A 21,806-nucleotide genomic window follows, 5' to 3' on the forward strand; every position below is an offset into this window, starting at 1 on the left:
TTTAGAAATGGCATGCTGTGTTTACTTGTGTATCATTGTCTAATATTTACATTTTGTTTGATGATCTGAAACATTTAAGTGTGACAAACAACAAAACAAAATAAGAAAACAGAAAGGGTGCAAAAACACTTTTTCACACCAATGTATAAATATAAAACGATTTTTCGACATTTCATTTAACACCTTTTTTGTAGGTGGCATTTCATTAACTTAAACTTCAAAGAGATTTTTGTTTTTCAAATGGCCAAAAGTAACTCTTTGTCTTAACTATAGGCAGACTAATTGTGCTTGCGTGCATTTCTAGCCTATAATCAGGAAGGATTGGCTGGTCATAGACAGGGTGGGACGCTGTGCTTTGGGGCTGATGACAGAGAGCTGAGGGCAGCATCGTAATTACTGTCAGCTACTCTATCTACCACTCTGTGGAATAGTCAAGCTTTCTGGTGAACATGTGGTGTAAATTTTCAGGATATGATGAAACTTTTGACCAGATATATACAGAGCTGAGAGCAATACAGCTTTGAATCTATTTTGAAGGCAACCTTTAAAAATAGTTTTATTTTTCCATTATCTACACCTCCTCCATTGTTCTGAATTAACTCACATCTCTGCACACATTGTTACCACCTGACAAACATCACTGTGTGATATTAACTTCAATTTAAAATGAAAAATCTCTTCAGTGTTGAGGTGTTGAGTATATACTTTGATGAGGATCTTCCTGCGGAGCTGGTAGGGCGAAGGAAGCTCCTCTGCGTTATTGTCAACCGGTTTGGTGAGCAGCAGATCTCCGAAAACTTTCTTGAAGTGCGTGGCCATGTTCCTCTGCTGGACCACACTGCAGTGGTCCTCGATGGATAAGATCACAGGATACCTGCAAAGACACAACAGTAGGTAGAAGAGCTGTAATGCTAAAGAAAAAAATGGTGATTCAGTCGCTACTTAAAACTGCTACTTTAGCAATACGGCTCAGTAAATGAACACAATCATGTACTCACTCAGATATAACAAAGGCATGTTCTTTGATGGTATGCAGCACATCCAGGAATTTGATCTTGGAAGTTAATGTGTGGCCGTGGTAGATGATTGGCAGGTCATCAGGTCCATCCCAGCAGTCCACTTAGATTAGAAATTAAAAATCAAACATATAGTTAAGATTTTAGACCCTGAAATGAAGCCTGTATTGGTTAACCCAAAGCTTGTGGAACAGCACTATGTATGTAATAAACTGCAGGAAGGAGTAGTTCACCAGTGAGTTTAAAAAACATCTCGCATACGTTCAATGCAGCGGCAGCCCATCCTCAGACAGCGAGTGTAGGCTTCTAGAGATGATTCACTGGAAAACTGGTCACCTGTCAGGTACCTGAAAAAGCATGAATGTAGAAAACAACCTGGTTATAGCAGCGGTGGTTATAGAATAACTAATACTGTAGCAAGTAAAAATATACCGTAATGATATTTAAAAAAATAAATACTAACAACCCCCAGCACTACCCCTCGACGCAACTAGCAAGCAAAAAAAACCAAAAACAAAACAGACTCCAGTCTTTAAATTTCCACAGAAATATTGAATCGTATTGTTTTCAGCAGTTACCAGCAAATCCGAGGATTTTGAATATCTCTCTTGAAATATCTCTGTCATGAAGGACTTTTCAATTTCCAATTTTTTTAACTCAACATTTTTGATAATTAGATGTCAAAGAACAGCAATATCCCTTTCACTTCTGCGTTGGAAAAAACATTCAAAAAATGTATAAAAATCCTAAAAATATTAGCAAGCAGAATAAAAATTCCTATCTGCAAACTCAGTCTCTAATGACATGCTCTCTATAATAATAAAGTTGGTAGTTTATCACTGAACTTTTTAAACTGTCATCTGTGTTTAGCTTAAAAGATGTTCTTATTGAATTATGAATATTTGTGAACTTGAAAGATTTCCTGTGAGACCTACGTGTTGTGCGAAGATGAGATCCAGTACTGAGACAATGGCCTTTTCATGTCATCAGGAACTACGGGTGAAAGACGAGGGTCACACACAGAATTCTCTTTAGAGTACAGGAAGGTCAGGAACTAAAAAAAAAACAAAAACAAAAAACAGCAAAAAGATCTAATTGTCAGGAAAACACTGTGATTTGACTGTATGCTCAAGTTTATCGAGAACATCCATCAGGCCAATGGCATTTCATCTCAGGTTAGGGTTTCACTTCAGTAATGTACCATTTTCCTTTGGTCATTTGGAACACCAGCACTGACCACGTACAGTGGGGCAAAAAAGTATTTAGTCAGCCACCGATTGTGCAAGTTCCCCCACCTAAAATGATGACAGAGGTCAGTAATTTGCACCAGAGGTACACTTCAACTGTGAGAGACAGAATGTGAAAAAAAAATCCATGAATTCACATGATAGGATTTGTAAAGAATTTATTTGTAAATCAGGGTGGAAAATAAGTATTTGGTCAATAACAAAAATACAACTCAATACTTTGTAACATAACCTTTGTTGGCAATAACAGAGGTCAAACGTTTACTATAGGTCTTTACCAGGTTTGCACACACAGTAGCTGGTATTTTGGCCCAGTCCTCCATACAGATCTTCTCGAGAGCAGTGATGTTTTGGGGCTGTCGCCGAGCAACACGGACTTTCAACTCCCGCCACAGATTTTCTATGGGGTTGAGGTCTGGAGACTGGCTAGGCCACTCCAGGACTTTCAAATGCTTCTTACGGAGCCACTCCTTTGTTGCCCGGGCGGTGTGTTTTGGATCATTGTCATGTTGGAAGACCCAGCCTCGTTTCATCTTCAAAGTTCTCACTGATGGAAGGAGGTTTTGGCTCAAAATCTCACGATACATGGCCCCATTCATTCTGTCCTTAACACGGATCAGTCGTCCTGTCCCCTTGGCAGAAAAACAGCCCCATAGCATGATGTTTCCACCCCCATGCTTCACAGTAGGTATGGTGTTCTTGGGATGCAACTCAGTATTCTTCTTCCTCCAAATACGACGAGTTGAGTTTATACCAAAAAGTTCTACTTTGGTTTCATCTGACCACATGACATTCTCCCAATCCTCTGCTGTATCATCCATGTGCTCTCTGGCAAACTTCAGACGGGCCTGGACATGCACTGGCTTCAGCAGCGGAACACGTCTGGCACTGCGGGATTTGATTCCCTGCCGTTGTAGTGTGTTACTGATGGTGACCTTTGTTACTTTGGTCCCAGCTCTCTGCAGGTCATTCACCAGGTCCCCCCGTGTGGTTCTGGGATCTTTGCTCACCGTTCTCATGATCATTTTGACCCCACGGGATGAGATCTTGCGTGGAGCCCCAGATCAAGGGAGATTATAAGTGGTCTTGTATGTCTTCCATTTTCTGATGATTGCTCCCACAGTTGATTTTTTCACACCAAGCTGCTTGCCTATTGTAGATTCACTCTTCCCAGTCTGGTGCAGGTCTACAATACTTTTCCTGGTGTCCTTCGAAAGCTCCTTGGTCTTGGCCATGGCGGAGTTTGGAGTCTGACTGTTTGAGGCTGTGGACAGGTGTCTTTTATACAGATGATGAGTTCAAACAGGTGCCATTCATACAGGTAACGAGTGGGGGACAGAAAAGCTTCTTACAGAAGACGTTACAGGTCTGTGAGAGCCAGAGATTTTCCTTGTTTGAGGTGACCAAATACTTATTTTCCACCCTGATTTACGAATAAATTCTTTACAAATCCTACCATGTGAATTCATGGATTTTTTTTTCACGTTCTGTCTCTCACAGTTGAAGTGTACCTCTGGTCCAAATTACTGACCTCTGTCATTATTTTAAGTGGGGGAACTTGCACAATCGGTGGCTGACTAAATACTTTTTTGCCCCACTGTATGTGTCTATAACAAAAGCAGCCGTACAGCGAGGTTGTCAGTGACCTGGTGGATTGTTGAGAGGTTAACTTTTTGTGCTTATTTAGTGTGTCACCTCATCCAGTTGTAGCATCGGCTCAGGCTGTGGTGCCCCCCTCATGTAGCCCATAAGAAACTCCCTGACACGACCAAGATCTGACGCCCAGGACTCCTGAGACGAGCCGGATAAAGAAAAGTAAGCGCAAAGAAGTTTTGGGAAGCTTTTTCTGTGTGCTGATGGGCACTCAATCTTTTCTGTACCTTCTGGTCCATCTGTAAAAACTTTTGAAAGTCATAGAGGGAGATTTGACATAGCTCTGGTCTGTCAACATTTCTGAAAAGACAGTGATTTACAAGATATTAGATGGCAGATGTCTGAAAGTACTATTGAATGAGAAAGCAGGCATGAAACATCAAGAATTTTAGTGATAGATAATTTCATTGTGATAGCTTTCTTTATTTTATTACCACCGCCCCATCGCATACATAACTTTAAGAAAACATTTCACTTTTTTGGACATCCAAAACAATTATTAAATTTCATTAATGTGACAAATCATATAAAGATTTGAAATGCAAAACTTCCCTGATAAACTGGGAAAACTGGAGGAGTAGTGGGATAGCAGGGGATGTGAGGATGAAGGACAAGACACTGAGGACAAAAAGGTGGAGGAACTCACCGCAGAGGGAAGGAGAGCTCCAGCTGCTCAATAATCTGAAGAACAAAAGGGAAGGAACCAGGTGATGGACAGGTGGGAGGGAGCAGTAAAGGACAAAGTGAGCAAAGCGTGCATGAGAGCAGAAGAGGAAGTATCACAGCACTGGTGTGTTTACTTAGTGGAATTCTGAGCTACTGAAACTTTTAGCTAAGTGATATTTAAGTACAACAATCAAGATCAGATAAATATAATACTGTATAAACATATAAAATATTGCTGTTGTTTCTTCCTTGAGCTAGACCCTCAGGGGTTGCCACAGTGGATCATCTCACCCTATACTTTGCAAACTCTTCTGTCACACCAATCCTCTGCATGCCCTCCTTCACTACATTCATGAATCTTCTCTGGAATCTCCTTCTTTCCTTCCTGCTGGCAGCTCAATGGTTAACATCCTTTGACCAATATATCCCCATCGCTTCTCTGCACATGTCCCAATCATAGGGTTGCCAACTTTTTAACTATCAAATAGGGACACTGGTGCACCAGAAGCACAATGCACAGTCAGCTGGGCAAAGTTTAATATGCACTTTATGTCCATATTCTTATAATAAAAATGCAGTAAAATGTTGGTAATCAGTTTCAATGCCTTTTCTAACACAATAAAGAAAAATAAAGTAAATGATGGTCATTTTTTTGAAAAATAATCAGAAAAGAAAAAAATATTCAAATAAAAATACTGTAAATACAGGCTTCAATTACCCAGTTTATTATGCTACGGAGACCAAACGTTATTTTTACGAATCACGTGTTACTCCTCACATGTGGTGTGCCTGATAGGTCATCAGTGTTGGTTGTGACTGGACACAAGCATCCAGGGACATTAATAAGGAACAAACTAATTTGCCTCATTATACGCCATGTCTAGGCTAAAACGGGACAGTTGGCAACCCTACCAAACACTCTCATCCTTACCTCTTTAATTTTGTCTACAAATGTTTTGAAAACAATTATGTTATATTGCTGTTGTAGCAGCCAGAGCTTTAGAAAATTGAAGAATATAAAAACGACTAAAATCGTGCTGCATGATTTCTTGAATAAAACATCCTGAACAGGATTTCTCTGTTTGGTCTTAGGTATCAAAACCAATGTGTGCTCGTAGCATGCTAACACAGACACTTTGCTAGCTACTTAACATAGCATAGAAGTCTAGGAAAAAAACAACTTCATGTGTTGACCATAGTAAATTGTGAGCTCAGTTACTCATTTTGGGATATACTAAATAAAAAAATGAAGCCTATTTTGTACATTTTGGTCATGCTGTGTTTCAAAATGGAGGACCCGTGAGAAACAGCAAGCTAACTGCCTAAAGAGTTGTTAGTGGCATCATTTGCTAATGAGTGTGCTTTTCAGCCAGACCTGCCTTTCATGTCAAGTTTATTGCAACCAAGATGAAGACAGCGAAAACATTCATCTTGAGGGTTCAAAAGTTACTTCAGAAACTGATGGTTGACATCATGACAGCTCCATTTCCTTCACTGTCTATGCTTGCTAAGTCAACAACAAAAAAAGGTTCTTGAAAGATTTTCATCAGTTGCCACTTTGGGTCATGCTGTATAACACCCTGTAGCTACGAAGCACTAACAACATGTAATGGCATCCTAAAAAAGGCAACTGAGTCTCAGTTTCCTCAGTAAGCTTATTCCTGATCAAAGTGAAAATTGTCGCAGGACGTAGCATGCTTAGTTTATAGCGCTAGTTGCTGATATTGAACTTAACCCAGATTTTTTCCTACAGTTCCTAATGTCAAAATGAATCCTCCAGAGGACATGAAACAATTTAGCTGGTGAACAACCTACTATATCTCATCATATAGATTTAATGAAATCCAAACTCCAATAATGAGTTCCTTATCATATCATTAGTGTAGGCTGTGCTCAAGCTCAAGCTCGCTGGCTTATTTCACATTCTGGTGTGGCAAGGTGTACCCCCCACCCTTGAAACCACTTGGACAGTAAAACTTTCCTTGCATAACATTTAGTATATGGTTTATAATAGTGACTTAAGAAAAACCTTCTTTATTGTCTTTTCCATCCTGATGATGCTACTTATTAAGTATACGATTTTAATACTTCCTCCAGTGCTCTGCAAATGTATGTAGGTTTATATCTGACACTCACACTCCTCTGTGCATCAAACATCAGTGTTCTGTAGAGCTGTGCAAAGTTGGGGTATGACAGGTCGCTCCTGGCCTCCACCTCCTATGTAAATGGGTTTGTTGTGAGTTACAGTGACACCAAACAGTGCTGTGGTCAAGTCAGAACATGCAGGAGAGCAAATTCAAAAAGGCAAAGAAGCTGCAGGCAGTAAAACATTAAAATGATCCTCAGACTTATGTTTCACTCTAACCTGTAGCTTGTCTTTGAGAAAGCGCATGTTGGGCACTCGATAGTTGACCTGAGGCAGCAGAGCTTTCACATCCTTTACTGTAATGCTGGGATGGGAACAAAAGAAAAGAAAGAAAAACCTTATTCAAGTGCAGTGAATCTAAACTCAGCACATGAAAAAATCATCTAGTTTGTTCAGAGTGAGTCACATGGTGGCAAATACCATACCGTTACATATGCAACTTCAGAAATCAATAAGAGATTACAGAAGGAAGCTGGAAAAGAATCTAGGTCAGCGCTCTTGGGATCTTTTAGGTTCAATGACCGCTATCACTACTGGTCTCAGACCTGCCACCTCCCTCCTCTTTCTCTCTAGCTACTGTTACTATTTTCACAGGAGACAGGAAGTTGCCCTCTCCCGGCATCGCATCACATCACTTCCTCCTCCTTATCAGGGGGTGGCAGGCTGTTTGTCCTGGAGCTACTTCCACCCAAACAGAAGCCTGGATTTAAAATAGTCTGCGTGATATTTGCCTCGGAGCATGGAGGTGTATGGGCAGGTCCCTGGCAGAGTCTCTCTGATGAGATCTGGATATGATTTCACCGTAATTCCACCTGCTGTGGCACCCACTAATGAGCAGCCGTCATAGGCTTTACAACTGGGTGCTGAAGGCCTGCATGTCACTCACCTGCCCTCGTGGCTCCTGTCCATGACTTCAAACTGTTTCCTCAGCCACCTACAGAGGGAGAGAGGGTAAAGTAATAGGAGAGAGAAAGCATTTAAAAGCATTAAACTCTAACATACACACTTCTGGGTACTGTGCTAAAACACTGAAGTTAAAGGAAAGCACTGAATATTTTTAGACTTTGTTTTAACTGTTAACATAGAAGCAGAACATGTATTCTGACAGACTGTGCTCTGAAAAGAAGTCATTCTATTTTAGGTAAAACTAATAAATAATTTCCTGATGATAATGTGCCCAGTGCATCATTTTTGGTCATACTAACTAAAACATTAAGTCGATGTTATCGATTTTGGTTATTCTTAGTGTGAGGAAGGAACATTATCCATGGTGTGCTCATTTCCTAACAACTTGGGATTGCTGCAGATGGCTGACTCTCCCTGAGCCTGGTTCTGGTGGAGTTTTCTTCCTGTTAAAAGGGAGTTTTTCCTTCCCACAATTGCCAAGTGCTTGCACCTGATTGTTGATGTTTTCTCTATATTATTATAGGGTCTTTCCCTTACATTCTAAATTGCCTTGAGGCAACTGCTGTTGTGATTTGGTGCTATATAAATAAAATGGAATTGAAATTGCCGGTCATAGTGCCAAGTCATTCAAGTAGGATATTTTTATTGTCTTTCATTAAGAGTACCCTTCTTTTTCTTTCTTTTAAAAAGATCATCATTTATATTTGGGATGAAAAAGTTTCACTTTTAATGTCTTCAATATTAGTGCTACTTACAACATACTGTAACATTACAAAGCTAATCTAATTAGTGTTCCAGTGTTAAAACACACAAAGACACACATTACCAATGTTATACAGAGTTTCCCTTTTTGTTTAACTATTAAACTTTCAAAGACATTGAAGTTGACTTTTGTCATAATGCCTGCGTCTATTTTAAGTATTCAGCCAATGGTTCTTCTCCTTAACTTCATAAATAGATAAAATTATCCATTTCATTCCCTTCGACCACTTCCAAACATAAACTGTGCTCACTATGTAGACAACAAAACTGTCTTTCTGCCATACAACACCTCTCTGTTCCTCTGCTTTCACCACATAAGCCAAAAAACTGCCTCCGCACATTTGTCCGGAACAAATATTTTCATCCCAAAATAAATATTTGTCCTCACTGCTGACTCACAATTCCGTTTCTGTCCAGGTCACCACTCCTTTGATATACCCAGATCACAAATATAGACAGGTTTTTTTTAATTGTTTCCATTACTTCAGTTTTGTACTTTTAATTGGCACCAATTGGCCTCCCGTTTTGGTGGTTGTGGGGAGCATTGTCCAGTTTAATGTTTCATATTAAAAACAACCCAATTTCCGCACGTATATACAGCGAGGACAATAAGTATTGAAGAAAGGGAGGTGCAAAAAGGCATGGGACACCAGCTGATATCTAGCATCTGCCACTTAGTGCAAATTAAAATCAGCTTTTTCAGTCCCAACTGATGGCTTATAAAATGGTGTCTCATTACCAAGTTGTCACAGAAGAAACATCTCATGATGGGTAAAACCAATGAGCTCTCTCAAGACCTTTGCAAAGTTATTGTTGCAAAATATACTGTTAGTATTAGTCACAGAAAATCTTCGGAACTACTCAAGGTTCCAGTGAGCGCTGTTGGATCCATAATCTGGAAGTGGAAAGAACATAATTTCACCGTAAACTGGTCACGACCAGATGCTCCCCACAAGATTTCAGACAGAGAACTGAAAAGAATTATCACAAGAGTTTCCCCAGAGCCAAGGACCACTTGTGCAGAGCTAGAAGAACAAATGGAAAATTTACTGAGACATTCTTGTGAGAAACCAGCTTCCATCTATCAGGATGATGAAGATAAAACAGGGATGGAAGTTTCAGCAGGACAATGATCCCAAACACACAGCCAAGAAAACTCTCAATTTATTTCAGACAAAGAAAATAAAGCAGCTAGAATGACCCAGCCAATCACCTGACCTGAATCCAATTGCAACCTCATAGAAAAACAGAAGCCTCAGGATTTGAAGACTCTTTGTGTAGACCAAAATCACATACACACATATGTGTGTCTTATTTTGCCTTCCACACATTGTATTTCTAAAAAGCCCTAAGTTATACATTGCTACTCATTAATAATGGATAGTGGCTGCTGTGCATTTGCCCCTCTCTCTTGCTGTCCACTACAACAAGAATTGAAATTGAATTGAAAATGATTGCCAGATGATGTGAATGTATAGGTAACGTGAGATGCAGAGACATTGCAGGTGAGGCACTGAAAAGCCTTTTTTTTAGTTTTGGGGAAGAGAGTGGGAGGGGGTGTATAATTTTCCTGCTCATTTTGTTTAGTTTTTGTTCAACAGTTTCCTGTTTTTTCCCAGAGAAAAGGAGAATTTCCTGTTGTTACTGCACTGATTATCTTCACCCCTATTTAAGTCAAATTCAACGTAGATCTTTTTTTCATTGTTAATAATCGATAAAAAATGTGGGCTATGGGGCTTGACCCGTTGGGCTGTTGAAGTGGGGCATGCCAGAAAAAGTTTAAGAGTTCATGTTTAGATTTTGACTAAAGAAAAGCTACTTGTTAACCTATAGCTTCTGCTGAACCCAGCTGGCCAGTCTATATAGGTTCCTGTGGGCAACTTTACAGCATTTAAAAGCATGTTTATAGCCTTCTTTAGAAAGCTTCCCTCTTCATAATAACTCTGAGTGGGGCTAACTTCTTTTTAACTAATCAATCTGAATAAATGAGTTATAGATAATCAACCAGCCAAACTCCTTTTCAGGGAAAGGAAAGAGAGCATACTTGCTCCTTTATTGACTTCGTACACATCCATCACATCGAACTGACATCATTGACATCAACTGGAGTGAAATCAGAAAGCCAGAAAAAAAACTCTTAATAGGTTGTCATGTAAATAGTACTAACACAAGAGACTACAAGTTAAGTTTCCTACACATATAATCTTATATTAACACAATAAGCAGGTTAGAACTTCTATTACTGGTTTGTCACAAAACACACTATAATCAGTTCCCAAAGAACTGATGGAACTCACATCCTTTGCTTTCCAAAGGATTGTTTTGATGAATGGTCTCAAAGGTGCAGCCATGCTTTCCCCACTATTCTCTGAACTTCCAGCTTCCTGTTTATTTAAATGTCAAAATAAAAGCTTCACAAACTTCTGACATTTAATAAAACATCCTGTACATTAATACTTAATAAGTAAGTAAGTAAAATTTTATTTATATAGCACATTTCTAGATAAAAGATCACAAAGTGCTTCACAAGGTATAAAACAAAAACAGACAAAAGTTAACAAAATGCAATTCTAAAAAGATGTGTTTTTAGTTGTTACTTACTTACTGTCTCTTTAACACACCGAATAAAATCAGGACACTTGACATATTTCTATGTAAAGCAAAGCTGCAGAGTGCCTATATCACCATACTGCAGCAATTGGATCACTATTTGTGGAGGAATTTCTAACTTTCAGTTTCAAATCTATGAGGTTCTAGCTAGACCCTGGATGTAAGTAGTTAATGTGAATTTGTGAGAACAGCACCCCCAAGGCTGGAGACGGAGCAATACTGGAAGAGCTTATGGGAGAAGGACGCAACCCTTAACGGCAATGCTCAGGGGCTAGTGGATCTAAGAGCAGACCACAGCAACCTCCCTTAACAGGGTCCAGTAACCATCACAGTGGCAGAAAGGGTCTCCAGTATGAAGAATTGGACAGTACCAGGCCCCGACATGGTTCACACCTACTGGTTGAAGAAGCTGACTGCACTCCACAAGCTTCTGGCAGTACTAATGAACCAGCTGCTAGACACCCGGAATGGCTAACCGAAGGCTGGACAGTCCTGATCCTCAAGATCCCCCAGACCGGACCGGTCCCTTCCGGTGGTCTATATATGTGTAAGTATATGATTATTGTTTTCTACTCTTATTATTACTCATAATACAGATTTTCATCCAGAGTTTCTTCTGATGTTTGCCACAGGTTTCTTGTGATACTTGTCATTCTGGTACAAAGCTACACTGATGTGATCAGAAGACCAACTGTAATAAATCTGAGAGTCTCTTTGTCGTTCCTCTACCTTCCCAGCACAAACTGCCCTTTAAGATGATGGACAGGAATGATTTGTGTGTTGATATAGGAGCATATCCATTTGTGTATATGAAGCCTCAGGTTTACAGCTCTCTCAAACACAAACACACAAACCTGTCAATCTGTTGTGGTGCCGGTGCCCTCTGCGTGTCCATCATTAGCCAGTTGAGTCCAGTGATCCACATGTTGACTTCCTCTTCACTGAAGGCTACAAACACAAATTCACAGAGCAAGAATGTTTTTAGGGCAACAATTGTCCTGCTAAAACTGAATTGTAGGTATTTTAAATTTTGTAGTTTTATTGTTGTCTTGAATTCCTCCAGAAATAAAAGACCATACCCAACAGTAAAATGATTCTCATAACAAATATAACTCTGTATCAAAAACTATTAAAAACACACACTAACAAATAAGAGTTCATTTTCCCCATAGTTGTTATTTAGATTTACACCTTCACTTGGAAACCAGTAGTTTTAAACCCACGTAGGTTCCAGGTTTACTCATTATAACTGAGGTCTGTACGATTCATTGTAAAGTAACAGTACAATATAAAACACGGTTGTTTTATTTGTTGTTGAAAATCAAATTTTAAGATGTGATTTTAAGTTGATTACATAACTAAGCTTTGCTTATATGGTTACTTGGCAAATTATGATACTGTAGACTATGACAGTGAACACCAGGGGCCCACCAACATATGTTTGCAGTAGAGCCTTAACATCATGATAGAGAAACCAAGCACATTGTTAGATTGTGTCAAAATGTGGCATTTTGACAGTAATTAAATAAACAGCAGTGCTAAACTGATTGTTTAAGATGAACAAAGTTGTGAAAATGAGTAACAGAAAATATGTTATGTGATGTGATGCGAGTTCTAGTTGAGCAGCAGACATGACTGTGAGAAAAACCAAACAGTAGCTGTGAAAACACTTTGGGAATCATCAGTACACATACACAGACAGTAGCTTATATACACACACACACTGACCAGCTACACTGAGGGTCCGGAGGCGAAACTCCAGGCCGTACAGCACTATAAAGCAGTGGGTGGAGTCCAGCTTACGAGCCTCCTCAGGGTAGCGCTCAAAATCACGGGAGCCCTTCCCCAACCGCAGCTCCCGGATCTCCCGTATGTCGACTGTAGGAGGGAGAGAGAGAGGAAGGAAAGATTGTGTTGCATGAATGCAAATATGCACAACCATAAATCACACTTTGGCACGTTGTTCATTTCAGTGCCTGCAGTCTTAGTCATAACATAAAGTTATTATAAATAAGTCATTTTTATTTCTCAAAATATAGCACGTCAAGCAGTTTTGTTTATTTGATGAAGATTTACATGCAATCTAACCGTTGGCTTATTTCCTGTGTCATATAAAGGCTTTCATAGATGTAATGCACACTTGTGGCTCAGTCAGTGAAAGCTCCACTGGCAGGCTTATGGAGTCGGGTGACAGACCGCCGAATATGATGTAAACTCCGGCCTCTGCTTTGACACTGGCAGCAGTCGACACACCCACAAAGAAAACCCCAGCTTACTGACATAGCAGATGTCTTGTGCAAACACACATAAACATAGGCTCAAAAATGCTCTGCCATTCACAGACCACAGAAAGACCCACTGTAGCACACAGACACTTGAACTGAATGTGACTTTTATAAGCCTGGATGTGATTTTTCCACCACAGAGAAGCTTCTTCCGAATAAAAACAGGAATCAAGCAGAAGCCCAACAGCTTTTTTCCCATTGGCATAAAAAAATCCCACCAGGAAAAAGCTATCTTTCCAAAATGTACACTGCAGGGCATACACAACAGGGAACACACAGCAGGGGAAAGAACAGTGTTCCGGGTCTTTATCAAGCCAAGGCCATCCTCAGCAGGTTGTAAATAATCTGGAATCAAACAGAAATCTGGTTCCTATCTGAGCCTCCTGCATGTGGAGATGACATGGAGCACGTTTGGCATGAGATTAAGAGAAAGCCATTTTCCTCAGATGGAAATGTGGCCGTACTTCATTGAGATGGGGTCCAGCACTGGAAGCAGCAATTTCTTAACCAGAGATCTGTTTGGTTTCAGTACATGGAAATAATAACTTTATAAGATGTAAAAAAAAACACCATTATAAACATAAATGATTCACACATACATTAGCTTAAAAAATATCCCTTTGATTGTCTCAAAGTGAAAATCATGGTAAAATTTAAAACAAGATCCAGGTTATTCGTACTTGGAAATACTAACCTGGTGTTGCACTCAAACTAAACCAAGAGGAAACACAGCTAATGTTTGCTTGGTAACTCTTAATAGCGGTCTTCATGATCATATACAGTCATGTGTAAAAGAAAGTCTTCACACGAATGAGGACCAAGAAAAACCTCTAAAAGCACATAGAGCAGAGCTTAAGGTTTCAAAGGTACATCTGAACAAACAACAAGACTTCCTACAAGAAAAGAGACAAAAGTGGAAATGTTTGGCCATAATGCACATAATGCACAAAGCATACCAGCGCAAACACCTCATACCAACTATCAAGCACAGTGGGGGGTTGGGGGGAGTGGACTTGTTTTGCAGCCACAGGACCTGGACACCTTACCTTGACACCTTGAATCAACTATAAACCCCTTTGTATACCAAAGAGTCAAATGTCTGACAGCTGAAAGTTGTCTGAAACTGGGTTCAATTCAATACAATCTTATTTATACAGCGCCAAATCAAAACAACAGCCACCTAGAGGTACTTTATATCGTAAGGTAGACCCTAAAATAATACATACAGAGAGAACCCCAACAATCATATGACCCCCTATGAGCAAGCACTTTGGCGACAGTGGGAAGGAAAAACTTCCTTTTAACAGGAAGAAACCTCCAGCAGAACTAAGCTCAGGGAGGGGCGGCCATCTGCTGGGGAGAGAGAAGACAGATAGATGTCATGCAACAGGACAGTGATCCCAAACACAGCAGCAAGCCTGCAACAGACTGGCTGAAAAAGAAAAGACCTAGTCAGAGCCCAACACCAAAAACTTTCACTTTTTTAAGTCTAATTTTATTTTTGTTTGTCTGATGCATCATAAAACTCCTTTTTAGGCCATGGCCTTTTTTATATCCCTCAAGCTAGACATGTAAAAAACAAAAATGCCTCACTATATGCATCAGTCATGAAGCTATACAAAGTGCTTCACAGTCTAAGCTGAGTCACTTTCTTCCCAAACTAATTTTAGAAATACCTCAAAACCCTCCTATTTGTTTTCCTCTGCTCGCTCTCGTTATTATTTCCTGCCATTTCGTTTGGACTCCGGACAATAAGGCAAACAGGCGCTCGGCTCACCAAACGTCACACTTCGCTCACCATAACTATGGCAGCACACACCCAGCCTTTCCCACTCCGCAGTATGCAGAGACTGATAAATACCACACATATTACGGTCTTTAATCCGGGTCTAAGCTGTAAACATAGCTGTGATAAAGACACACAGACTCTGCAATCTAAAGTAAAGTTTAAAGAATAAGTAGGGAGACGTATCCAAAGGGCCAATTGCACATTTAGCATGTAAGAGTGTGAGGTAATGTCAGAAGCCTCACAGAAAGAAAATACAAGGTAAACCTCCATCACAAAAAGAGATATAATCAGTTGTTTTATCATGAGAGCAGCTTATGAACTTCTCTGGTTTGCTGTCAATACTCAGTGCTAGACGGACACTGGCTGTAGAAACTCTCCTAAAAGCCATTTTGTGCATAGCTGACCTAAAACCACACACCACTGATAGCTGCAGTGGACTTCCAGTGAAACAAATTTCTTCTGGTACAGCTAGTAACAGAATTTCCTGCCCGTTGGAACAAATAGTTTATGGCAGCTCAAAGAATTTGAATTGAAGGGAGGGAGGTGTTCAGGTTAGACAAGGACTAAATAATGAACAGTTAGAAGGACTCGTCATTGAAAAGCTTGATATGACATAACTGTAACATGGTTTAATAGTATTATTGCTGCGCAAAACTTCTAAGCTTTCATTATCGAAGAACTCAGCTGACATCCAAACACAGATGTATAGCCCAGCTAGACAAGGCAAAATGAAGTTAAATTTAATGGAGATTACAAATTTGGAATTTAAATATTTAAAAAATAATCAAAAAATCCCACTTTAATACATATTATGACTTATGGAAGCTGTCATTACCGTGCATGAGCAATGCACTCTGGGTCGACGATGTGAACCTCTTGCACTTGCTGTAGTTATATAAAAAGCATCAAAAATGCCACGTTGCCCCACTTCTGGCTCTGATTTCCATTTTCTACTGTAATTCACAGATGTTTACTGTTAATAAGAAGAGTAGAAAGGAGTGGGAAAGGCTGTGGATGAAGACAACTTCTAAAAGTTACAGCAGCTTTCTTCAGGCACTTCAAATACATGTAAACTGGTCATCAGAGGTGGACTGATACTGTGGCCTCTAATGGACAAACTATGCAACACGACTAAAGGATATTTCTCTTCTCTCTTCTTTACTTTTTAGTTTTCATTTAGTTATAAATGTAGATACTGAAAGACTGCCAAACAGCTTATAACAGACAATAATTTAGGCCCATGTATAAATAGGTAGGGCTCTTCAGACGCTTTTCTTTCCAAGCCCTTAGACCTGGATGACTGAGAACCTTCACAGACATAGGGCTCTACTGGTAATTATGTTGCATCTTCAGGAAGAGACATGCGTGGTAGCCATGCAGGGAGCGATGGAGAGCCTGAAGCCAACCAACACTGTGCTCCAGGACTGGTGAGGTGAAACACCTCTGGTGATCTGTACACAAAGGCACCTACCGCTGCTAATAGGCAGGTTCACTTGTCAAAAACCTTTACACCTTTTACTTCTTTTAGACAATCTTGTCAACCAAATAATGTAGTTGAACTAAATTTTGAGTTGGCTCTGAAGGAGGGGAGAAAGTGCATTGCTGTAAAGGAAAATGTTCATGCTAGACAAGAGAAAATGATAGTAAAAATGAATACAAAAATGCAATTTATCCAATTTTTTGTGCTGTCAGCATTAATCTCGTTAAAATGACGTTAACGCCATAACCACATTAACACGGCAAATCTCCGTTAGCGAGTTAGCATGGGTCGTCCCGTGCGTGGGACTGCACGGCGTCAACACATTAGAGCGGTTAGCTTGTTACCGCGTTAGCGCCGTACAGCCCCATGAAGATTAACGCTGATAGCACTACTTTTTTTTTCATAAATACTAAAAGACAAAATCATACCTAAAATTTATATTCGATTAACTGTTAAGCACTGAATAATGCCTGGCTCTATCCTTGTTTTTCACTCTAATGGAGACAATAAATTAGAAGGAAAACATTTACTGAGGTCACAGATCAAATAACAAAGGAGAAGTTTTTCCACATACTTACAACCTTCTTTTAGTGACCACAGGAGTTGCCCCCTGCTGGCCATTATAAAGGATGCAGACTTCATTTTTCAGATTCTGAAGCTACTTTTCTATACTCTGTATGGTCCCAGCTTAATGGAGCTAAAGAAAAAATTTAAAGATGGGAGGACAATCGACACCGCTGAGAGCAATCTCATATTTTTCAGCATAGTGATCTTACATATGCACATTTCAGATAAACTGACTCTGGCTAACCCTAATCAAGAACAAAATTGTTCTTTGTTGATTCAAAATACTCTGAGTATCTCAAACATCCAACTCCTCATTTGTGGACCATGTCTCTGCTTCCTGTAGATGACGCTGGGCCTTTTGTTTTCGGCCCTTCAATCTGAGGCAGGAAGTGAGACACTCCTTGATAACCCCATACTTCCTTTGCCTCAAGACTTAATACCTCCACTGTTTGCCAAAGTGCTCATCTCAGACAAAAAACACTGAATCCAAGCATGCAGGTGTGTACATAGCTGAGCAAACAGTAGGGAAAAAAAACAACAAAAACAAAGGAAAGAAAAGCAGGAGAGAAGGGGATGGTCATGATGGTCTAAGCGTGAGATAAATGAGCTTGTAACTACAAAAAGAAAGTGAAAGAAAGCAGAGTGAGAAAATAATGTGGGAGGTCAGAGAAAATCTGGAAATGAGAAGGGTGTTTAGGTGAATGCGTGGGGGCAGGAAAATGAGAAAGGACAGCTGGGGGAAGAAAATGGAGAGGCGAGAAGAGGAGGGATAAACATGGGTGGCTGAGAGTAAGAGCTGTGGGAGCTAAAGTCAAAGAGAGACCTGCTGAATTCCTAGAATCTACTGATGAGTTTTTCCAGTGGGAGGATTTTTGTGTTTTTGTGTAAACGGGGTGTTTTTGTTTTTACCATTGTGGGAATGTGTAGACTTGGACAGAGTAGGTGTTCTCTGTGATTTTGTACATGCTCACACTTGAATGTTTTTCCCTTCATTAGCCAAGGTGCTGTTTTTTGCTAGGTTTACAATTAAGGTTAAATCAGCCTCTGAGCGTTCAGAGAAAGATTGGCAGAGGAGAGTTCAGAAGAGAGGAGGGGCAACTACAGATAACTAAACAGTATTAATAAATTCTTCATTATTCACCTACTGGACATCATCTGCAGAGCAAGTAACAACATGTGATTGTGAAAAATGAGATGCAGAGAAGTCCAGAAACCATCTTTTACTTACAGTCTGTGGTTCTAACAACTGCTGACTTGCCCAACCCCTTAAATGACTGCTAGCTTAAGAAATGCTTACTGATACTGAACTGTTTGTTGTTGAAACAGAGGGCCGAGATGGCACACATGAACTTTGCTACAGTTTGAATATCACAGCTCAACAATTTTAAAAAAAAAGGAAGGTCATCTAAAAACTATAGGCTAGCTTTTCTGTGTTCTCCCAGCTTCTGTGCTGTATGTTTTAGCTTTTCATTGTGAATGTGTTCATAAAATAAAAATTTCATTCTGCTGCTCACACAACAGACAATGATCGAAACCCTCACAAAGCAAATAACACAAAATATCTTATTATTAAGCCAAATTACACAATGACTTTAATAAAAATCAGTGGCAACAGATCCTGTAGTGAATCCTAATTTCAAATGTATGTCCTGGTTTAGGGCTGCTTTTCAAGGAAAATGTCTGATTGGCAGCAGCCTCATTTTTCAGCATGACAATGACCCCAAACACATCCAGTAAAAGCATACTTAGATACAAAAACACAATGAAATATTATCGGTCGTGGACTGGCCTCCCCAGAATCCAGACCTGAACTTTATTGAAGTGGTGTGGGATCATCTTGACAAATAACAGCACAAAGGGCAGCCACCATCCAAAGAAGAGCTTAAGAAGCTTGGAGTGCTACTCATGAAGAATACTTATCGAAATTACAAGGAGGCTGTTCTGAACCACTCTCTTGTTGCCTTATAGATTATATATCCATTTATGTTTGGATAGCTTTCAATAAATCGCTGCACCAATTTCCAATTTTTCACAGAAATTCAGTTGTCTCAAGACTTACAGAATACTGTATATATATATATTTGTATATATGACCTACTTGGTTTGGTTTTTAAAAAATCATGGCTTGGATCAAAATACAACACCTGACACCTATTTAAACCTCAGTTTTCTTGGTTGTCAGGGTGATGCGTCGCCTCTGAAGAGTTGCTGGAGTTAAAATAACACATGGCAGACAGAAGGAAACTCTAGCATGCCAGTTGTGAATACCATAAGTTTTCTCAGTACTAACAGAATCTGTAACAAATCCACTCCCGGGCAACAAAATCCAGGACGCAGACAATAGCGTCCACACCCCAGACAGGACGAATCAACAGCCCAACAACAGCCGCCTGCTTTAAGTTTACCACTGCCACTTGACTCCACTCCAATAGGCTGTCTCAGTCGTCTAAGCCCACAACCTGCCAGTCAGTCAGTCAGGATGTTGGGCAGCCGGCAGAAAAGCTAAAGCTGGCCAAAGATCCACGCCGCAGCAGCATGTGTGCTGAGAGTGACAGGCAGGCTGACTTGGAGGAAACAGAGGTCACAGGGTCATGATCTGTCTGTCGTCTGAGGGCCCTGTCACAGTGTCGGGACGGGAGACACTCCGACACTGTGGGGAACAGCCTGCCACAGCAAAATGTCATTTTACAGCAACGCTTAGAACGAAAACCCCAGAAACCTGTTTTTTCAAAGGATCAGTTAACTATATATTGATTTTGCTTCAAGCTTAAGCAGCATCCAGATCTCAGAGCTTTTTGCATCACCAGCAAAACAATGCCTTTTTCCTGAGCTTTCAACCACATCAGGTCTGGTTTTCATCCAGTGACTACAGAGGGAATCTCATAGCTCAAAACCCCCGAAAAAGGAAAGCTACTGAGCCATGAGTTCCATGAGAAATCAAACTTTAAAGCTCTAAAACACTCTTAAAATTGTTAAATACAAAACCTTTATAAGGAATCTGAATTAGAGCGTAAAACTGGACAAATTTAGTTTTAAATCAGAAGAAACTTGATTAAACAGTTGGCTAAGCCTTCAAAGTCAGCTTTTCCTACATTTACTTTGAAGTTGGTTTTATTTTAGGCTGTCAAAGTTTCTTTGCCCACAAGCGCACTGTGGAGAAAGAAAGTGCTGTACACACAAACACACACGGTGTGCATAAATATTTGTGTCATTTGGTTTGTAAAACCTCACTTTCTTTATCCATAGTGCACTTATGGACAAAGAAACTGAGACAGAAAAGCAACAAAATGTGTAATTTTTGTACATTTGCACTGTCTCAGTATAAGGCCTCACTGGGCACTTGACTGTACTTTTATCCTTTATCCTGCTGCCATAACAGATAAAAATTAACATTAAACTGCATCTTAATGGGTCACAGCTGGTATGCTGTATTTAAAAAAATGGATGGATGGATTTAAAAGATGTAACCGCTTGAAGGTGGTGTTTTCAAGAAGTGGATTTCACACTGTTTAGGACATTAAAGCAGAGTGTGGTTTAGGACAGGTCTCTATTGACAATGGCACCTGCAAAAATCCTCAGCTTGAGGCTTTAAAAAGCTTTGCAGCCCAGTGACCAACATCAAGGTGTCCATATCCATCTTTTACATACAGTCTATAGTTGGTAATCACCTCTTAAAAGCGTGAACACAGAGCTGAGGAAGCAGACTGTGGTGTCCTGTTTCTTTGCTTGTCAGCATATTTCACTGACACCTAATCGTTGGCTGATACTTCAACATCTTCTGATACACAATCTGTGCATGTGATTTGTGGAAAACAGCGCCATCATATCCTGTATGAATGTGTTATTCTCAATAGTTAAAAGATTTCTGAGCACAAATATTTAAAATCAATCAAACCTCTGCTATAGAGAAATACACCCAATTATTGTTATTTTGCATTTTTATAAAGCTTCTTCATAACTATGTAATCACTGTATGTATCTGGATATTTGTTTGTTGTATATATTCTTTTTTAATAATAGACATAGATTCTCTTTTTTTCAATAAAGAGAATTCTCTGTATGCCTGCAACCCTTATTTACAGCAGTGTTGCCAACTATATATCTCTATATCAACTATTTTCTCTAGATTTACCCACTTTTTATAGCCCTACAGCAGCCCCACCTCCCAAAAAAGAAAAAAAAATACACAGTACCACATCACGCAATTATGCCTTGCTTTCAGAACAAGGTATTCTCTTTGTACGGATCAGCAGTGAGCACTCAGACAGAGGCTGTACTGTGTGAGGTGTGTAAAAAATGTTAAGAAGTTCTATGGGATCTATTGTTCTCCTTCATTTAACTCATAAATATAGCGTAAACACAGCCATTCACATTCATTTGTGTGAATACAAAACTTTGTCACATCCGCAGATTTATCTTTGAGGCTTGATGAGTCTGTGAACATGGGTGTGATGGTTCAAGACAGAAGGCCTTTCTGTGCTGCTGCCTCAACTTCAGGTCATCAAACACATGATCCACTGCCCCTGCTGTTGAGCTCTCATTATTTAATAGCACGATACAGAAATCTTGCATAAGTGCAGCAAGTTAGGGAGCATATGAGCATACACATAAATACACATAATAACTCTTTAACATTTTTATACAGACTACAGTTTGTAATGGGATGATTGTAAATAAAG

General features: G+C 39.8%; 1 protein-coding gene across 1 annotated transcript in view; it reads right to left on the minus strand.

Annotated features, from left to right (window-relative positions):
- Window positions 1–21,806, minus strand: part of LOC146649461 (1-phosphatidylinositol 4,5-bisphosphate phosphodiesterase gamma-1-like) — a 42,404-nt gene that overhangs the window by 16,927 nt on the left and 3,671 nt on the right. Inside the window, exons 2-13 of the mRNA XM_085387466.1 lie at window positions 12,735–12,884; window positions 11,861–11,954; window positions 7,615–7,662; window positions 6,948–7,032; window positions 6,719–6,799; window positions 4,563–4,597; window positions 4,144–4,216; window positions 3,959–4,054; window positions 1,952–2,070; window positions 1,278–1,363; window positions 999–1,119; window positions 706–874 (exon numbers count right to left, since the gene is read on the minus strand). Of these exons, the coding sequence (XP_085243592.1) occupies window positions 706–874; window positions 999–1,119; window positions 1,278–1,363; window positions 1,952–2,070; window positions 3,959–4,054; window positions 4,144–4,216; window positions 4,563–4,597; window positions 6,719–6,799; window positions 6,948–7,032; window positions 7,615–7,662; window positions 11,861–11,954; window positions 12,735–12,884 (1,157 nt within the window). The remainder of the gene's footprint in view (window positions 1–705; window positions 875–998; window positions 1,120–1,277; window positions 1,364–1,951; window positions 2,071–3,958; window positions 4,055–4,143; window positions 4,217–4,562; window positions 4,598–6,718; window positions 6,800–6,947; window positions 7,033–7,614; window positions 7,663–11,860; window positions 11,955–12,734; window positions 12,885–21,806) is intronic.

The sequence above is a fragment of the Rhamphochromis longiceps genome, linkage group LG17 (genome assembly GCF_057381845.1).
Source record: "Rhamphochromis longiceps isolate RC_006_pf linkage group LG17, R_longiceps_female_GT1.1, whole genome shotgun sequence".
In the NCBI taxonomy this organism is placed as follows: Eukaryota; Metazoa; Chordata; class Actinopteri; order Cichliformes; family Cichlidae; genus Rhamphochromis; species Rhamphochromis longiceps.